This window comes from Gallus gallus, chromosome 5 (genome assembly GCF_016699485.2).
Source record: "Gallus gallus isolate bGalGal1 chromosome 5, bGalGal1.mat.broiler.GRCg7b, whole genome shotgun sequence".
NCBI lineage: Eukaryota > Metazoa > Chordata > Aves > Galliformes > Phasianidae > Gallus > Gallus gallus.
This window is the reverse complement of record NC_052536.1, coordinates 49,897,057-49,917,736: the sequence shown is the minus strand read 5'-3', so window position 1 is coordinate 49,917,736 and position 20,680 is coordinate 49,897,057. Positions and strand designations below refer to the sequence as shown.

At 44.8% G+C, this 20,680-nt stretch overlaps 1 protein-coding gene across 1 annotated transcript; it reads left to right on the top strand.

Annotated features, from left to right (window-relative positions):
- Window positions 1-35: 35 nt before the first annotated feature.
- On the top strand, window positions 36-4,978 carry BAG5 (BCL2 associated athanogene 5). Its single transcript, NM_001031211.2, has 2 exons — window positions 36-118; window positions 379-4,978. The coding sequence occupies exon 2, from the start codon at window positions 407-409 to the stop codon at window positions 1,757-1,759; it is 1,353 nt and encodes a 450-aa protein (NP_001026382.2). The 5' UTR covers window positions 36-118; window positions 379-406; the 3' UTR covers window positions 1,760-4,978.
- Window positions 4,979-20,680: the final 15,702 nt, after the last annotated feature.

Below are 20,680 nucleotides of genomic sequence, written 5' to 3'. Positions count from 1 at the left end.
GCCGAGGGCGGTGCTGCGGGGCGGGGCCGGGCTCCGGGCTCCGCGCCCTTCGCTACCGCTCGGCCGTGGCGCAGCGCCGCGCCGGGCCGCCGTGCCTCAGCCCGGGGGCGGCTGCCGGGTGAGCCGGGGGAGGGGGGCCTGCGGGGCCGCGTCGCCTTCAGCTCCGGAGCGGTGGGAAGGGGCGGCTGGGGGCGGGAGGGGGGAGCGCCGTGCCTGCGGGTTCACCCCCGGGCTGAAGGAGGGACGGCTGCGAGCGGTCCGTGCCCGCCGGTAGGGCTGTTGGTGCGGCTGTGGCGCCGGGGGAAAGTTGTAAACAGCGGCGCTAGGAAATGGCGCGGCACCCGGTTAACCGCTGTGTTCTCTTCGCTCTCCTCGCAGTTCGTCTGAAGCTGGATGAGGGAAGAGCATGGATATGGGGAACCAACACCCTTCCATAAAACGGTTGCACGAAATACAGAAAGAAGTCAAAGAGATCGAACAGCAAGTGGCCGTCTTCAGCGGGCTGTCCACGGACCGGGACTACAAGAAGCTGGAGAGGTCCCTCACCAAGCAGCTCTTTGAGATAGATTCTGTGGACACCGAGGGCAAAGGGGACATCCAGCAGGCCCGGAAGCGCGCTGCCCAGGAGACGGAGCGGCTGCTGAAGGAGCTGGAGCAGAACGCCAACCACCCGCGCCGGCTGGAGATCGAGGCCATCTTCAAGGAGGCACAGGCGCTGGTGGAGCGCGAGATCACGCCTTTCTACCAAGGAGGCAACTGCGTGAACGAGGAGTTTGAAGAAGGCATCCAGGACGTCGTGCTGAGGCTCACCCAGGTGAAAACTGGAGGGAAGGTTTCTCTGCGCAAAGCGAGGTATCGCACCCTGACAAAAGTGTGCGCCGTGCAGGAGATCATAGAGAGCTGCGCCAAGAGACAGCTCTCGCTGCCGCTCTCTAATGATGCGCACCCTTCTGTCTCCAAGATTAACTCTGTGATGTGTGAGGTGAACAAAGCGAGAGGAACTCTTATTGCGCTTCTGATGGGAGTGAGTAGTAATGATACCTGCAGGCATTTAGCCTGCGTGCTCACAGGCCTCGTCGCCGATTTGGATGCTTTGGATGTCTGCGGTCGCACGGAAATAAGGAATTACAGGAAGGAAGTCGTGGAAGAGATCAATAAACTGCAGAAATACCTGGATTTGGATGAAGAAGCAAATTCTACTCACGCTTATGATTTGGCACAAAACCAGTCCATTCTGAAAATAGAAGAAATCCGCAAGAAACTGAAGGAAGTTAATTCTTTACTTTTAAAAACAGAGAATGCTTCTGATTTGTATTTGGGATCCAAAGCAGAACTGCAGGGATTAATTGCCCAGTTAGATGAAGTGAGTCCGGGAAAAAACCCTTGTATTAGAGAAGCCAGGAGGAGAGCGGTGATAGAAGTACAGACTCTCATAACATACATTGATCTAAAGGAAGCACTTGGCAAAAGGCAAATGTACGCAGAGCAGACTGCTGCAGAACATCAGTCTCATAAAGCAGTCTGGACTGTCCTTGGAAACTTGTCTCAAATTCAGCAGGAGGTGATTTCTTTCGATGGAAACAGAACAGATAAAAATTACATGCGATTGGAAGAACTCCTTACAAAACAACTTCTTGCACTCGATGCCGTTGACCCACAAGGTGATGAGCGGTGTAAGGCTGCCAGAAAGCAAGCAGTAAAGCTTGCACAGAATATTCTTTACTACCTGGACATGAAAACAGATGAATGGGAGTACTGAAGGAGCCATGGCCTGACAGAAAATAACATTCTTTCCTGCGGCACTTCACGTAGGACGATAGTTACATTGGCAGCACATAATGAAAGTGGTGTTCTATTGCTTGCTTAAATCACAGTGGTTGCATAAAAAGTTACCTTGGCTATAAGCGTGCTATCCCACGCAGTCACCCACTTGCCATGGCAACTGTCAGTACACCAGCAGCAATTCTGGTCACTGCTCTAAGCAATGGAATGTAATTCTCTGAGGGAGCAGCTTAAGAGTTGATTGAATGGCTTCTCTTTTTAATCTGTTTTTGTTTTAATAACGTGGTGTAATGATCAGAGAATGCAGATGTTTCAAAGATGCAGATAATTCCTTGTGGTGCAGTACTGGCAGAACTGTTTCAAGAAAGCTGGACATGAAAATTAGTGTTTAAGCGTGAGGCTCCATCCAGCAACTTCATAGCAGTCTGGATATACTCTCAATGTGCTGTTTTGATGGGAAGTATTAAATGCAAAAAAAAAAAAAAAAAAAAAAACCTGCTGGCTTTTGGGTTGTACTTGTTTTATTCCATCCATCACACCTTCTGGTTGTTTAGATCTCTTTAGATTTCCTACTTAGCAGAAGTATAATGCCAACTTCAAATCCCCTTTTTTGGTGCCTGTGACCTGTGATTTGCAAGAACAGTTCTGCTGCTGCTGGAAACTCTCATACTTTTGCTTGAAGAAGCTGAGACGTGGAGAGGACAGTCTGTAGATACGTACTGGCCAGATGAATTGGGTTTTGAGGATTTCACACTGCCATCCATTAGCACCTGAAAACCACAATGAACTTTATTAATGCTTCTTAGGTGTCTTTTTAAATTCTGCTGTTCTATCTGGTTTTGACTTGTCTTCTGCTGTTTGATGAGAACAGAAGTCACTTGGAAGCGGATGAGCATTTTGGAATTATTTTTGTAAAATTAGGTAGCTAGATATAAAGGCATCCCTAATGATGTACGTTTGTGTGATATATATAGATCTTTCATAGTGCTCAGGTGTGGCTTTAGGCATGTCTTGGAAAAGACTTGGCCTATGTCTCTCCTTGTAACTCACTGCTTAATTATAAGTAAGCTTTGTAGATAAGCTCGATAGTACTACTTTATGCACCACCTTTTCATTGTGGCTGCTAGCACCCAGCACATTTCTACTATAGCATGGTTTTTAGCTTTTGTGTCATTTTATTTTATTTTATTTTGAGCATGGCATTAAAATGAATTAATACAGAGAGATATATTTAATTACAGAAACTTTGCACTTGGCTCTTTCATGTTGAATTAATGAATCAATGTTCCATAGGTGGTGATTTGCACCTCTTTAAGGAGTAAAAACCATTTCGGATGTTAAACTTTAAGTAAAGTATTTTTAGATATATTTTTAACCGATCCAATAAGACAGTGCTGTCTGTGAGAGACAAGTGCCTTCAGGACACCACAAACTTGCACCATTGTGCGTAGATACAGAAACTGTTTACTGGCAGCTTGATGCAAACTGGATTTATTGTGTATCTCAAATCAAGGTAATACAATAGGTGAGAACTGCTCTATGGCATCCTGACAACAAGTGTCAACCTTTGGAAAAACAGACTATGTTTAAAAAATGAATTTATTTATTTTAAAATAAATATGGAGATTGGGGACAAGGAGGAGAGAGTGTTCTTCCTCTGCAGCACGCTTTCAGATGCTGCTGAAAGCCTGTGTAACTTCAGAGTATGAATATGTTTTGTTTTGTGAGCGTGCATGTGATGTCTTTGCATTTTACCTGCCCAAACCAATCTGTTTTTTTCAGTTAAGTACAGTTCCTAAGGCACAGTTTGGCAATGACAGAACATTTGCTGGGGGTTCTCCCTGGCTCTTCAGAGATAGAACCTTGTTGAATTTATCTGCCCTTACCTTAAAAAATTAATAAAATCCTTTCCTCTGGGTAAAATTCCAATCTGTGTTTATAGATCTTACGGCTGACACGGAATAGTGATGTTTGACACCTGAATTATTTGGATCATTTCAAGATTTCTCCGTGTTTGAACTTCAACTTCTCATTTAGGCTTAAATTTTTAGGAAATGTAAGAATTTAATAGCGTGGCAATAGTATGCATTTTTCTTTTGTACTGCTGTCAGGTCTGCGGTGGTTACTTGTAGGCTGTTTAACAGTTTAATGTTGGTGTTCTTTGGAGGCCCTGTGTTGCTTTATAAATGTTTGAACTTAGGCGAAAACAAGTAAGTATAGTTTTCAGATCTGTTTTAACTCTGCTTGTCCTTCAGCTTCTCTGAATAAAAAAATCAAGCCTGCATCTCTAGTGAGGCAAATGTGCAAGGTTGGTGTCATTTGCATTAACTGACTAGGATTTGGTAGCATGATACTGTGTGGATTAAGCTTTTTTTCCATTGTTCTGTAATCTAATCAATTGGTTATTTAAATTTTATGGTAAAATCCTCATCTGGAATGGGATCAATTCCGTTTTTGCATGAATGAGAACTAAATATGCTTAACCAAAAAAGAGAAGGAAGAAGCAGAGATTTCTCCAAGTCTTGCTTTTGTGCTAAAGAATGTAACGACTCTTTCTTTGCATCCAAAGATTGAGAAACACACAGCTTCTCAATATGGCAGGCTGAATAATCAGCGAAATGCAAGTGGACCAAGAAGCAAAAGCTTGAATTTTAGTGCTCTACTGAACTAAAGTAACTTTTCCGTGTACTTTGTAACCTACCTTAGAGCTAAACAGGTTAGTGGATATTTGGGGGAGGTAATGATACGTCACGATTTCTATTTGTTAATTGTATTTCCCTTTGAATTGGTTTTGTTTGGTTATGTCAGTGTTTATTTTTGTTACTCAGTTTGGAGGAGGCTTTTGTTAACATAAATGATTGTACATGCTCCTATGGTGTGTGTCTTGATTTATTGCTGTGTGGGGTGTGGCATTTGTATATACAAATTCAAGGTTAAATATTGCAGTGTTATATTCCCGATTAATAAAAATACAGTGCTAATTTTACAAGGTATTCATTTGAATGTTATGCCCTGCTGCCTTTATTTATTTATGAATGTGAGTTATCAGAATGTAAATGATTTTTGTCTTAGAAAAAGTCATTAAACATATAGACATAAAGTTCTCGCTCTTGTTTTCCTTCCTCTAAAAATTTGCTTTTTCACCGCTGTATTTAGGAAAATAAAGTTCTTTGTGTGGAAATCACCCCCACCTCTACTTGCTAAGTCTGGTCTTGTTTGGTTTTCTTTGCATCTAACCCTGCATTACAGTAATTACATCAGCTGGTGCTTGAGTTGGGCCTTCAGTGACAGCTCTGCACACTCCTGAGCTTCGCTTTGATGCTCACTGTGAAAGTGCTTGCCGTTGTTACAGGTGTTGCCACCTTTCTCTTGAGGGGTGCTTTCTTAAGAGGTGAGCGTGCAAACCCGATCATATGAAGTCTCTTCGTGTGCAAAAAGAACCTCCAGTAGGAGTTAAGCTAATTAGATTCCAAACAGTATAGATGAGGCATGTTCACATGATTGTTCTGATGGCTCAGTATGTTTTCCTGAGGTGCAGTGAGCTAAGTTATCAGCTCACTGCTGCTGGAAATCGGTACTTCTATTTCGGCTCAGAGGGCTGCTGGCTGTGTGCTGTTTCTGCTGCATGGCCAACTCCTGTGAGCTGATTTAATGCAATAAAACAGGAAGGGAAAAAGAGAAAAAAGAAAAAGAAAAGAAAAGAAAACCTTAGCAAAAACGAGGAAGAGAGAATATAGCATTCTGTGGCTTCAGTGAGACAAACTGGATTGCAGGATAGCCTAACGTGAGCCAGAGCTACCGCAAAAGGAATGGGTGGATCACAGGGTCGGGGAATAAATTTTAAGCATCTCTGTAGCACTGAGCCATTAAATCAATCTTTTACATAGTTAAATCTCTGCAGGGGAAAGAGAGAAGATGGCACTGTCAACTCCTACTCTGCTGCCTTAGTAATGGATTGTGATGAAGGCAATGCAAATGAATCATGTATGGAAAAAAAATCAGTTGCTTTCAGATGCTCTTTCATGTTGCACATTAACAGTTCATGCAATAAAAAATCAAGTGGCCATGTAGAAGAACTGTACAAAATCTGTGAAGTTCATGTGCAGAAAACATCCGATAAGAATAAGCTTTATAAACATAGAATTTTCCTGTATGTAACGAGATCACTCTATCTTACTTTCCCTTTTAACAATATGGTGTGGTTCAAGGAAGTACTCTTCAAAGTCTGGTAGAGCATGTGGGCAGTGGCCCTCAGAGTCACTGATCTAGCTGCTGACCTGTTTGTCTTGATCAGCTGTTTACTCATGAGAGCATTTGCCTTGCTGGGAATTTTTTATGTGTTTGGGACAGGCAAATTTAAGTATGTGAAATGTTTCAGCTGGAAAAACTCTGGCTTCTCAGTATTTTATTTCCATATGGGTGTACCTTCTGCTTTGGAAAATTCTTAGCTAAGAACCTGAAGTAGTAAAAGTGCTTTAATACTGAGCTCACGAATAGAAGGCCTGGGGGCTCAAGCTGGCTGCCAGCAGGAGACATTTCAGCGTTAGGATCCTGGAAAACCTTCCTGCTAGAGGAACCTGCTGGGCACATGAGATGCTCAGAGCTAATTTTTTGAGCAAGCTCTCTGCTCTCCTGTTGCTTGCGAACTTTCATTGAGAAAGATGATTCTGAGGAGGATGGTCCCTGAAGGTGTCAGGCTTTTTGTTTTAGGTCAGTCTGAGCTACGGTGGGGTGTGTACCAGTTGTTTGGTGTGGATGCCGTTCTGTTTTGCTACATGAAATGATTATGAACACAATCCTTTCAGTTTTATTAGTAGGCATGCACACATAGGCTGGCCATTAGCTGAAGAAGCTAGGGAAGATGCGCTCTTGGTTGAACAGTTCTTACTCTTTCTATTTGCCAGCATTTGGTCCTGGGGACTGCCAAACACAAACGAGTCACGTCGCTTATCAGTGCAAAAATAAGGAGGACGCATTCCAAGCCTGTAAACTCTTCCTACAGGACATAAATCATAGCAGAGTCTCCCATTAGAAGTGGAAAAGTGCAGCGTGTTTCTTAATTGGACCATTTCACCTCAATTAGTTTTGCCAGACAAACTTCTGCGCCAGAGGAGTTCCTTGTGAAACCTGTATTTCAGGAAGGTAATCAAAAGCATCTCATGAGAGAGAGAAACACACTGATGCAGTTCAACATCCTTAATGATCCTGTTTTCTTTAGTTCCCAAACTGCATCAGCTCCTGAACAGATACTCAAAAACAAGGCTGTGAGCATGACCACCAAGATGTTTATAAGCCAAATTAAATTGTTAAAAGGGGCAGAGAGAGACAAAACACTGAAGGAAAACAAAACAAAACTTTAATGAAGGCAGTGGTTTGCCCAACATCTTTTAGTTTTTTGACACAAGAAAAGCGAGCAGAATAAAATTCCATCCTGTTCCCTTTCACCTTGTTACTATTAGACCTAGCCTACACCCTGCAGCTCAGCGTTGTTCTCCACAGTCACCCTAAATGCTCCTCCAGGGCACCGTCCAACCACTCACTGATGGGCCTTAGCCTTGGGCAAGATGGTGCCATAATCACTGTCATTTCCTGTGAAATTTCTGGCAGTGGCAACCCTCAGCGTGCACTTGGAGTCGTCGTAACTGGCAGAAGACACAGTGTACGAGATGAAGAGTGTATCCTGTAATAAACTGTTAATTGGAAGGGATGGTATAATGGCTGGTGGTAAGTCTGAGTAAGATATCATTACTGTTATTTTTATATTTATATTTTTTTTAATAAAAAGTCTTCATAAAATTGTTTTATTCTGACCAATCTGTAGCCTGTTATCAATGATCCATAGTCTATTTCTTTCCTTCCAGGTGCCTCACGTTAATACCATTGGGAAAGGAGATTTGAAAAGCTCAGGCTGGTATTGATCTTAACGAGCAGCCTCTGGTCACTTTCAGAATCCTAGTGGAAATTGAGTTTTCCAGAATACTCAGCATCCAAGGGTTCCCACCATGACAAGTAAGGCAGTGTTTTGAAGGGAGCCCATCGATAGGCCCATGCTGCCCGTCACTTGTCATCTTACAACCATAGACAGGCCTTGCAGCTAATCAAGCCTCATCTGAAAATGGTGTTGCCTCAGTCTTCTAGTAAAGAGTTGCTCCAAAGCATCATTGCTGTGGGGATTAGGTAACCTTCTAATTTCCAGCATAAACATATTCATGAGAAGCTTCTCTTCTCCGCTGGTGTGTAGTCTGGAACTTGTTTATAGGCCGTGGTTGAATTGCCTCTCAGCTTCTGTTTTGTTTGGCTAAGGAGCAGATTCACCCAGACAGGCCCAGCTCTATCGAAAATCTCTACTCTGTCAATCCAAAGCAAATCCGAAATAGTCCTTTTCAGTGTTTCAGGAGGTTGTCAGTTCTCAGTGTATCTAGTCAAACTCTTCCAACACAAAGTCAGTATCTTCTGGCAGGTACATTGATTAATTCATTGATTCAAATAAAGTCTGAAAAAAACAAAAATGAATGGCACATCTATAGAAATGCAATTGCAGAAAAAAAGTTGACTATGTTATTTTGGTATTTTCTTCATGCCATTGCTTTTATGCCCTGCCAACTTTGACATTCAGATATTCTAGCAATCCATAACTCTGAGTGACCTGCAGAAAAGGTGCAGAAATATTTGGAGCCTCTGCTAAGCTTGTTTGCATCAGAAGTAGCACTACTGTTTGATGAAACAACATACAAGTGTACTGATAGATTTTTAGATCAGAAGCTATCACTGACCATTTCACTTGACTGGAAGCGTGAGTTAATTTTGGCAAATCCAATAGTACCCAAGCTAACCCAATTTGTGACAACGACAATTGAAATCATCCTTTAAAACAGGAACCTGCTTATGTAGTATGACCTCACTGTAGAGGGACCATTTACATTGACATGATATATATATATATACATACATACATACATATATATGTGTGCTTTTAAATCTGATTTATTAGGAATCCTAAACTGCCCACAAAACATCGTATTGAACATAAAATCCCAAAGGAATGCGCATATCGTGTGTGCTTTGTGGTTTCCAACCTTCTTCAAATTATAAACTCAAAAAATAGGTATGGCAAATTAAAATCTACTGACAACAGTCGCCTTTCAGGAGCTTCTAAAAAGTATGCTGGTGAACCTTGGGAGTCTGTAATACATGAGTTGTAAGATGGCTCCTTGCAAAGTTTGAATAAGTTTACAACAATGAGGGCAAATATTCTTCAAAAAAAAGATTATCAAAAGCTTCAGAAAGCATCAGAACAAACTCATTCCAACTCAGTGTTTTGGAACATTTCTCAGCACTCCTGTTTCCAAAGCAGAAGCCAATTTATCATCTCGTTTCTACAAAGCTGTTGTGCTACTGACATATTATGTCTCCATCTTTTGTCATAACCCTTTAATTCAGTTTTGTGTCAAGCATCTTCGGTTTTGTTTCCAGTCCGTCTTGTTCTTCCTAAGCACAAGTTCCTTCCCAAGCTACTAATTCTTTTATGCACAGTGTTTTCACAGCTTCACTGATGGCTGAATACGTCTGGGGTTCAGGATGGATTTATTAACTGAGGTCTCCAAAAAAGATCAGATTTACTCGGTTGGTCAGGATTCGAGACCCCAAAAAAGACATGCACTCCACATGAGTGAGCTCCTGTATCACGGGTTAATGAGATGAAGTCTCTGGTAATTGTGGAGAAACTCTAAGATACCAGATAGCTAAGAGGACTTCTTGAGGCTCATACGTGATACAGAAAAGTAGACATTAGCAGGATGTAACAACAGACAGGAAAACATGAGAGAGTTGAAGACTAGTTAACAACAACTTAAAAATACTGGTATGCTCAGCTGCTGGAAATCAGGGGCACAAGAAGGAGGATGGGATGGAGCCTGAGATCTGACATGACAGCAGAGCAGGTCTGGTGATCATACCTAACCCCAGCCAAGAATCAGAATGGCCAGACTGGTCTGGTGATAAGGTGAAGCTGGGAATTCAGCCAGCAGGATGGAATCAGGGCTTGGATCAGTGAGTCCAATTATTATAAATGATAGGATTAAAGATGAAGATGTTTTGGGCAGGTTTTGTTAAGCAGTTAGAGCATCATTAAAAAGTTGGTAATATAAATTAATCAGGGATAGAGTCAGCACAAGTATAAATCAGGGAAAATCTGTTCTTGATCTCATCTCATAAGGCTGCATTTATAGAAATTCAGAGGACTGTTCAGCAAAATCAGCTTCACTGAAGATCCCAAGGGCCTGGCATCGTGGAACAGGTCTGGGTATACAGTGACTGTGCAGTTTCCAAGGTCAGGTATGTTTCATGACAGTCACACACCAGTGCATTCACCAGTTTGTGATGCAAGTGCATTCTCACTAGCTGGCTATGGGATGATGTTATATAGGATGATGCTATATCACTGAAGACCAGAAATTATAGTATTTTTACTACAGAGCTCAAACAATCCTGGCTCACAAAATTCACTCAGAACTTCACATGGAAATTTGTGTCATCACTGCAGAACTGCTTTCAGTGTCGGTACTGCCTCACTGAGAGCTCTCTGGAGTACTGCTATATATCTATGCTATCAATATGGTATGGCCAAAAAGAAGATAAAGATGCTCCTATAGTTTCAGTCCAAAGAGTGATAATAGTTAGTAATGAAGTAATAAAATAGAGGTAAGTCATCCCTTATTATGTATAGAAAATATCTGTTTCCCCATTTCCCCTTTTGGCATTTCCTTTTATAGATTAAGCAACCAAACACCTCTAGTGTTTCATCACCAAATAGCATCATGTTTCTCTTGCTTATGTGGCTCTCCTGTAGATACTCACCATGGGCCTGTTCCTTGGACTGCTATTCATGGACACAGGAGCACAGCTGAAGAGTCATAAGCAATTAGTAGCATGGCGTAATTACCTTTCATGCTTCAGCTAATATGTTCCTATAAGTACAGCCAAGAATACTTTTCTTGCAAGAACATCACACAGTTGATTCATGTTTGGTGCGTGATGTTGCATGAGCCTGGACCTGTCTGATCCCACACATAAGCACAAGACCCACGCTGCTGGCTTCTGCCCCCACTTGTGTGGTTAGCTGCCACTGTCCACAGTTTGCTGGCCAAGGCTGTTGAAATACCAGCAAACCCACCTAGAGGACGACTGCAGCCTGTAGCCATGCCTCTGCCCCACCACATGAACAGAGGTTGCTGGTTGTGCAAGCAATCTGGAGTGCCAGTAGCTAATGTGGTCCCTTAAGAAACCTGTGAGCCCCAGATCTTTTCCAATTCCTGCCTGGTCCTGTGATCTTTAGACAGTTCATTGGGCAAAAATTAATTGTATGGAAACTTGTTTCCCTTCCAGAACTATTGGCCTTGGCAGCTGGAGGGGAGCTCACCTCTGAAGGAGGAGGCATATTTTAGCTCCTCAACCTGAATCCTCCAAAAGAAGCCACATATTCATAGAGAGCCCCCAAGCATTTTGTCAGAGAGCATTGGCAGGGCACTTAAAAATATCTCCACATTCAATGAAAACCTAAGGAAATCTTGGTTCTTTTCATATTGCTGAGCCTTCTGATTCCCACACCCTTCCTCAGCTTTACAAGTTCAGCTGCTGAAAATAGGAGTGCCTTCTGGCACGCCAGTCTTTCTTGTAATAAAGAGCATTCTTTGGGGTTTTATAGGCTTGTGTGGGTCCTCAGCAATGAATGCTTTTTTTCCACCATTTGGATTAAGGTAGACACGCACTGAATCACCTACATTAGTGATTGTCAGTGTGTGCTTTGAGGTGAAACTTCCTCTGTGTACCCTATTTCTGCTCTAATCTCTAGCTGGGAAGGGGATAATATTTCTAAGTGAGATAGATGTGGGTGGTCATGATTACTGCAGGCCCGTGACAATCTTCTTATGACATCTGCTCCTTGCATTGCCAGTTTCTGGGTCAGCGATGGTATTTTAGCTTTGGTCCAACACCCAGCACAGTGAGGAGTTTGCCTGGTGACACCAGAGACCCATGGGGATGCAAGGCCACATCCCACGTGGAGAAACCAGCTCGTGCATGAGCTCAAGGTGACCCCAGCCCTCTGTGCAGCTCACAGAGACAGTACAGTAGCTACTCTCTTCCTCATGCCAAGGGGTTAAACACTTTGTTTCCTTGCAGCAGGCACTGGGATCCTTCCAGCCGTGGTTTAGCAGCTGAGTACTGGGAGCATTTCGTCTGTATGTAGAACTGTGCTTTCCTTCAAAGCAGGAGAGTGCTGCAGGTCGTCTCATCTCTCCTCATCCATGTGGGTGGAAAAACCACCTCTAGCAACACCTGGCAGTGACCTGTGCTGCTCCTTGATTTCCCTTCTGACTTGATGCCTACTGTGACTCCAAATCACCAGGTTATTTCCGCTCTGAAGCACAGATCCACGTGTTCCCCTCACTGTGGTGTTTCTACAGTGGGATGGAAGCAGGTTTCCTTTGGGAAGGCAGGGGGAGGGATGGCATCAGGTTTCTATTTCCATACACTGCACCATTCCCTCAAGCTCTCTCTCCTTCACACACAATTACTGCCTTGTAGATAGTGAGGAATTCCATTTCTTCCCTTTTTCTCTCATAGATTCTATCTGTCTTTTTCCTGCAGTTGAGACCAGTCCCACACCTGATCCTCTAAGTAACAAAAGAGCCTTGAAAGGAATCAGACACCACCTACTCTGCTGTTTTCTATATATAACCACTGCACAACACACTTCCCAAAATAAGCTGCAGTGCCAAGTGATTGCTGCATTGTCACAGGGCACAAGATTAGAACCACAGCCCCTCAGCTTTCAGGAAAGCTTTTATAGCCAGCCTGACCCTTCACATTTGTAACTGAAAGCAGCAGGGATGTTACTTCTTCATGGACTTCGCCTATTCACAAGACAAAAGTGATATAACAGGTGAAAAAAAAAAAGGTAGTTTATTGGTATTTTAGTAGTGCTGCTTTTAGAGATGGAAGTCAAAGGGATTACTGGCTGCAGGCTTGAAGGGAGCTTGTTCAGGTCAGTAATTTAGTTAGAGAGCTGTGCTCTGGCTCTCATCTCGTGATGTTTTTGCTGGATCTTCAAAGGGATGCCACCCTGCCAGACCTGCAGCCCCTCCTTTCTACAACATCTTGAAAGGAGGTTGTAGTGAGGGGGGACTTGGTCTCTTCTCCCAGGTAACAGCAATAGGATGAGAGGTAATGGCCTTGAGTTATGCCAGAGAATGTTCAGTTTGGATATTAGGGAAAATTTCTCCTTAGAAAGAGTGGTGATGCAGTGACACAGCTGCCCAGGGAGGTGGTGGAGTCACTGTCCCTGGCGGCGTGCAAGAAATGTGGAGATGTGGCACTGAGGGACGTGGGCAGTGGGCATGGTGGGGTGGGTTGGGGTTGGACTGGGTGAGCTTAGAGGTGTTTTCTAACCTTAATGATTCTATGATTCCTCACTCTGGATGGCATAGCCTGGCTACTGCTGAGTTCCCGATGTGAGCCTGTGTGGTCCCTGCTAGGCTCTGTGGACAGGACACAACAGCTGGGCTCATTTTCTGCCTGGCTAAAAAGGGAGGGTGATTTTGCAGAAATGAAACTGGAAGTAGAAGAATGTGCCCGCGTATTTCTGAGTAGATCTCTTAAATACAACCCAACACCACTGCTGGTACTTAGGGCAATTTTTAGAACCCTTTCACAAACACTCATTTCAGAAGTTATCACAAGAATACTGCTTAGCCTTTTTTTTTTTTCTCTGAGTTGTTTCTGGCTGCAGAAATGAGAAGTCTGTAACTTCAGCCAGCAAAGCCACTTATGTGCAAACGTATGCATTAAAGATAGGAAATCTCAGCTAAAAATGTCATCCAGCACTTCTCCTGGATGTGCTCTGGGGAAGCACAGGTGCTGATGTAGGGTTTTCCCTTCCTGCAGTGCTCCCAAGGCTCGCTTTCCACCTCATTTTGGCAGCGGGTGCAGAACACGAATGTGACTCTGCGCTCTCCAGCTGCTCAGTACACCCTGGAAACACCCAAGGCACGCCCAGGGCATGCAGCCAACTCCTCTGCTGCTCTATCACCAGCAAACAGCCCCAGCACCATTTGTGCCCTGTGGGACTGGGGCAGACATGGGCAGCATTGCTCTGGATGGCACTTGGAAGGGTGTGGGCTGCTGAGCACTTCCTGCAAATCCCCTGCACAAGCACAGCAAGATTTGTCTTGAAGGGCTCCCACTGTTCCTTTCTAGCTGCATCTCAGTTTCCTGCCTAAGATTGTTGACATCCAATATAGTGCTACTTGTCCTCATGCCAGCTTTGTCCTGCAAAGTACTCCCCCCATCAGCACACGCATGTTTATCACAGAGTCACAGAATCATAGGATATCCTGATTTGAAGAGACCCACAAGGGTAATCAACTCTAACCAGCCTCCACGTAGGATCCCCCAGATCCAAACCCTATGTCTGAGAGCATTGTCCCAACACTCCTTGAACTCCGTCAGCTCGGGGCCGTGCCCACTGCCCTGGGCAGCCTGTTCCGTGCCCATTGCCCTCTGGGGCAGTCCTTTTTCCTGATGTTCAACCTAAGCAATCCTGCCCGCTGTGAGCTGTGCAGAGTCTGTGTTGTGTGAGGAACACAGCAGGGTGCCTGTCCTGGGACACACGGCGCCAGCGCCTCCTCTGCAGCCCCTCCTTGCAAAATCCCCTTGCAAAACCCCCATGTTTTCTTGTTCCTCAATAAATAACTTCCTCTCTGTTTATCCAAAGGTCATCAGAGAGTGTTTTATCTCTGCATTATTCCATTCCTGACTGCTTTGTCTCCTATCAACTCAGGCAGTGTTACCTCTGCCAACCATGGCACTTCAGTTAGAATATCCACAGGGCTGTCCCTGCTCCCCCACCACATCCCTGCTGCTCTGCAGGAGCCTGGAAAGCTGCCCATCTTTTCATCAGATGCTGGTTACAAGCTGGGAGGTGTGTGAGGTGCGGGTGCTTCCGCATGAAGGTTGTTCTAAGAACAAGCAAAGCAGCCCCAGGCTGTTGTGTTTGCTGCATCTGGGCCAGAGCAGAGTGATAAAAATAGGGACAGACGTGGCTCACCATGGAGGATGTGCGGCATCCACACGTGTGCCAGAGCAGCATCGGTTCCCTGTGTTGGTATTGAGTTGCTAAAAGCAGCTGGAAGCAGGCTCTCAGGGTCTGATGTGTAACTGCTGGTTCCATGCGTGCTCTCTGCAGCCTCTCTTTTTGCTCCGTGTGTCCCTTCTCTGAGCAATGACACTGTGCAAGAAGCAAAGAGGTAATCGATGGCTCCAACTGTGTGCCTCCCCCTGCCATGTGCCAGGTGAGCAGCTGCAGGCTGCGGCTTGCAGAGAGCCCTGTGAACTCTTACAGGTGCTGATGGCAGAGTGATGTCAGTCATACGGTGTTCTGGCTGGGAGCTTTGCTCCCTGTCCCTGTGCTGCTTTCATGTCAGCACACGAGCTCTCAGCGAGTCTGACCATGAGTGCCTCCAGCACGCCTGGCACACCACGAAGGGCTCGCCGCCTCCTGCCTTTGCCTCCAGGGCCCTGCCAAAGCCATACAGTGTTTGAAGAAGAGCTGGGTGTCAGCTGGCAGCCGTGCTGGCCACAGGGTGTCTGGAAGCATGGGTATATTGCTGAACGTTTCAGTGACCTCGATGAAGGAGGATGGCAACAGCGATACTATGACACACCACATCACCAGAGGCCGATGTGTCCCAGTGCATCCTGAAGAGTTTTGCTAGCTGAGGAAGCTGGTCTGCTCAGTAGCCTTGTAATTAAGCTCTGAGCGTGGCACACAGTGCATCCATTTTCACTGCTGGAAGCTCTTCATGACACAGGATGTCACGAGCTTCAGTCCCGAAAGATGCACATTCACATAATAAGGGACAACTAATTCCCTTTGCTGCATAAATTGGTGGCAGAGACTCCGGCTTGTGCTGTGCAGAAGTCTCACAAAGGCACTGCATCGGTCTCTCTGCTTTTCATAGAACCATAGAATCATTAAGGTGCCCACTGCCCACGTCCCTCAGTGCCACATCTCCACACTTCTTCAACACCTCCATGGACGGTGACTCCCCGACCTCCCTGGGCAGCTGTGCCACTGCATCGCCACTCTTCCAGAGAAGGAATGTTTCCTAATATCCAACCTGAACCTCCCCTGTTGCCACTTAAGGCCATTACCTCTCATCCTATCACCGAGTGTCCTTTGTCCCAGTGCTCCTTCCCACTGCCAGGTCTGTAGCTGTGAAAGGACGTAAGAGTCTTCTTACAGTGCACAGCAGCGTAATCACAGGGCTGTAAAAGCAGGCAAGTTTAAAGTGAAAATCGTGCAGAAAAAGGCTTTGAGTCAGGAATTTTCCAATCGAAAATGTTCAAAACATGCAGCGGAGATCCATTATGCAAACTTAGTTGTATTTGTAGGACTTCTGTCCCTTGGATGCAATGAAAAAAATGGAAACAGCTTTGAAATATGTAACATTCACCTGTAGAAAAAAAACTGAGGAGGGAAATTCATATATTTTTTCAGCTCAAATGGTCATTAGGAAAGCAACAGGAACAAGATGTCATTTGGGCAGAAGAAAGGTCCACACAAGCTCAAACAGAGCTACAGCTTGGCTACAGCCACCTGAACTGGCAGCTGCTATTAATGAAGCTTTGTTTTGGGACAATGAAAAGAGGATCTGCTCTGAAGTACAGGCAGGAGAAAGGTTTTGTGGGCAAGCTAGTGTGATGAGCAAGAAAACTGCCAGCTTTTAATGTGGGTTTTCAATAGGAATGGGTGTGCTATTCAGCTGCCAGGCTTTGTTTTGTCAGCTGTATTTGAAATACTGTGTTTTCTTAGAGGTAGTGTTCTCTGGGAGTTCATGGAGATGCAGGATGACACACGCTTGTGCTGGTCAGCTTCAGCTAGAGGAGCTTCTCAGGGACGATCCTGCTGGATGTGGTGTGACCTGGCTGCTGGGTGAATCAGCGTCTTGTTAGCTCCAGGTGGGTGCAACCTTCCCACGGAGAGAGAAGCAGTACTAAATCAACTCTCTGCCAGGCAGAGTATGATGACATTATCCCACCCAAGAAAGGACACGAGACCTGGTCTGCATCATGGAGCCAAAGAGTAATTTATGTTAGAAGAGACCTCTGGAGGCCATCTGTTCCAAGCCCCTGCTCAAACAAGGGCTGGTTTTGAAATTAGGTTGAGTTTCTCAAGACATTTTCCAGTCGAGTTTTCAACATCTCCAAGGATGGAGCGTCCACCTCTTTCTGGGTCTCTGCTCCAGTGTCCCAGCAGTTTTACTGTGAAATTATTTTATTCTTATGTATACCAGCTTGGATATTTCCCTTCCTCTGATATGTTTTATTTGTAACAATACTGCTTCTTCTCTTTTTCTTTAAAGAACATGAAATTCTAAAGGGACCTGTGTTTTACCCCCAAGGATCCTTAAACAAAGTGAGATTGTATTTGATACTGGTTTCTTGTAAGCTTTGTGCCCTAGTAGAGAAATGAGGGACACTGTTTTAAAGACTAAATAGAGCTATTAAAAAACATCGTCAGCTTCTCTCTTGATGCCTCTCAGGAAAGATAAAACCATGACTTGATGTACATAAGCACTGCCTGCAGTTTCTCTCGAGAACCAGAGATATACAGGCTCAAAACCCAATATTTCAGCCATTCATATTTTATTCTCAAGCAGCTTGAACAGCCCCTGCAGCAAATATTGCTAGGATTGCAACACCGTGCTCTAGCTGAAGAGGCCAACCTCTGTCTGTGAGGTGTCTTAGCAGGTACTGGTGATACCAACACAGAGGGCAAAGCGAAGCCCTTCTGTATGAAAACGGCATCAAACAGAATGACCCAATCCTTTGGGTTGGGAATGCCCTGAAGAAGTGGCTGCCTTCCCAGGCCTGCCTCCCTGGGCAGCACGGTGTCTGTCACGGATTGGTTGTGCACAGCTCTAGTTTTAGCAGCAACTCTAGGGTTTATTAATGCTTTCGTGGCAAATCATAAGGTGTATGATACTTAGTAGCACTTAATCAGAACTTAAACCAGCCAATTTAATGCAACGACTCAACCAAATACAGCAACTTAATTGAAAGTTTGAGAATGGCAAGGTTCACCTGAAACTTACATTCAGGGTATTCCAAGGAGAGGTTTCCAAACTCAGTCACAAGTACAAAGGCCTTCCCCTCAGAGAATGACTCACCCGCCAATTCATCAGCTCTCAGTAGACAATGGGATCCATCCCAAAATGGTCTCTACTTCTTCAGCGTTGATCTCAGAAGAAAAGCTTATCCTGAGAGACGTTCCAGCTCAGGGGGAGAGCAAGGACCACAGCCTACTGCAGTCCCTACAGGAGCTCTTTGCTTAGGACCTTCATTTATACGACCTTGAGATACTTGACTTTAGTCAGAAAACTTTCCATTCTGGCCACAATCCAGATGAGGAAATCCCAGAACTTTCTCCCAGCCATACGGTTTCAGTGCACCTGTTACCTCTCAGATCATAGAATCATAGAGTCACAGAGTCACAGAATGGCTTAGGTTAGAAGGGACCTTATGTCCCACCTGGTTCCATCCTCCACCGTGGCCTGGCTGCCCCCACCACCTCAGGCTGCCCAGGGCCCCATCCAGCCCATCCGTGGGCACCTTCAGGGATGGGGCACCCACAGCTCTCTGGGTAGCAGTGCCAGGGCCTCACCGCCCTCCAGGATCAAGCCACAATTCAAGGAGCAGGGGTTCCAGCAGTGGTCAGCAAGTGCCTGACCGTCCCAACTCACTGCACCTGTACAAAGGCAAATGCATAACGAGGACTTATGCTAAAATCTCAGCACCCCAGGGAGACTTCAATGTCATGGTGTTTCCCCACCCTGGGTCACTCCCTGTCCCCCTGAGCGCCTCAAGATGTCTCTCAAATACTCCCTCTGAAAGGAAGATCCAGTGTAGGCCAGTCTACTTGATCAAAGTGGCAATAGCTGGTAGGAATGCAACACCAAAGGGATTCCTTCTTGAGCAAATAAGCACCTGTAATTCAAGAAGAAGTTTTTTTTTTTTTTCCTCGGGAAAACATTGATGAGGTCATAACTACTACATTTTGAAGGCAGCTGGGTGAGCAAAAAGCAAGGCTTAGCCATGAGGTGGCACTCTGAGCATGCTGTTTGGCTGAGATGTCATTCCGAATGTTCCTGGGAGGGAGGAAATTCCTTCCATTCAATGATAGACATAAACGTCACGAGCTGTGATTCATTTCAGGTTAACACCCTTTGTTTCTTTCTGCAAAATTAATCATCCAGCTATATTTGTTGCAGTGCTTTAAAACACATGAGTCCTAGGAACAGAAGTGCTGCAACTCCATGTTTTTGTCATTTTTTCATCATATGCATCACTTGGCTTTATATTTTTACCAAAAAAAGACTAATTCCACCATTTGTTCTCTGTAGCAAACTGGCATATCTTGGCACCTGTTCCGAATTTGTTTCTGTCTTTGTTTTCATCTCCCACCACTGAGCTGATCTCAGAATAGGAACCTGATTTAATGGTCTCCAGGTTTTTCACATAAACCCCTTCTTAACCTTCTCAGCCATTTAACTGTATCTGCAGTCTCCTCTATTGTTCCGCATGAGGTTTCACTTGGGAAGGATTTCACTTGAGACCCTTTTATAGGATTATACTTCTAGACAAAACACAATATTTAAAGAACCTTTCCTGTTAGTTCCCTTGATTTATTTTATTATTATTACTATTTTTTTTTCTTTTTTTGCATTATAGTGGCTTTTACTCCAGTAACAACCAACAGTTTATTAGCGCGTTGGCTGCACGTTATTGCTTCTACAGGAAGAATTGCAGTTAGGGTAATTGAAGGGTGAAACGAAAGGCTTTGTGGTTAGCACTGCAGAGCAGCACTGCAGACTGTAAAATCGCTGTTCTGCTTCCTGCAGCCAGAACTTCCTTACTGGCATCAGTGGGAGAGGAACCAGGCTTTTCAGTGCGTTGGTAAGTGCTACTCAACTGCAGTAGAGAAGGCAGCTGAAAGGTTTTAGCATAAAACTTTCCCTTCCCTCCAGCACGTCTGTAAACCCTCTCTTTAACCATTTCAACCAACTGACCACCGAAACCAGCCCCAGTGCTCCCAGTCCCAGCTCCCGCCCTGCATCCCCTGACCCCGATGCTCGGTGTATTCCTGCCATTCACCACTCCTGTCCCCGAAGCCCTTAACAATGCGGCGTTTGTTACAGGCAAAAGCATGAGCTCATCCTTTGTAATCAGCCGACTGCATTCGCTGCCATTTCAAAGGAGGTTTTGTGGCAATTTATGAATGCATTCAGCCAAGCCAGCGCTATATAAACTTTGGTTGAATCTTCAGGGAGTAAAAAGGAGTGGATTAAGTTCTCATGTCTGCTGCAAGAATGGGTTTTGTGGATATGGGGAAGCCCCGGTTATTCATATAGTACAGCCGTGTTTCTGTCCAAATACAAGATCTCTTAGAGCTCAGGTTGTAGTGCTCAGGCACCCACACGGCCGGGTAACACAGATAATCCTCTGATCCTCTGACATTCAGGGCTGGAGGGAAACAAAGATGAGAGAATGAGAAATGCAAATGAGTGATTCTGACAGTGTGAAGGAAAGAGTTTGCTGGGGCCTGAGCCTGCCAAAAATAGCGCCGAAACAACTGCATTTTAGACAAGTGAATTCTAATCACATGTAAATTGCATTTCTTAGATTGGATTCACTGCAGCTTTCAATTTAGGGACCTGCCTGAGGTCTCTGCGGGTCTATAGTTCCTATAGTTTCTATACTCTCTGCAGTCTTTTCTCCATTTGTGGCAGCAAATAACAACACTTTGCTAACACAATGCGTGCTTCTTGGCTCCTGAGTA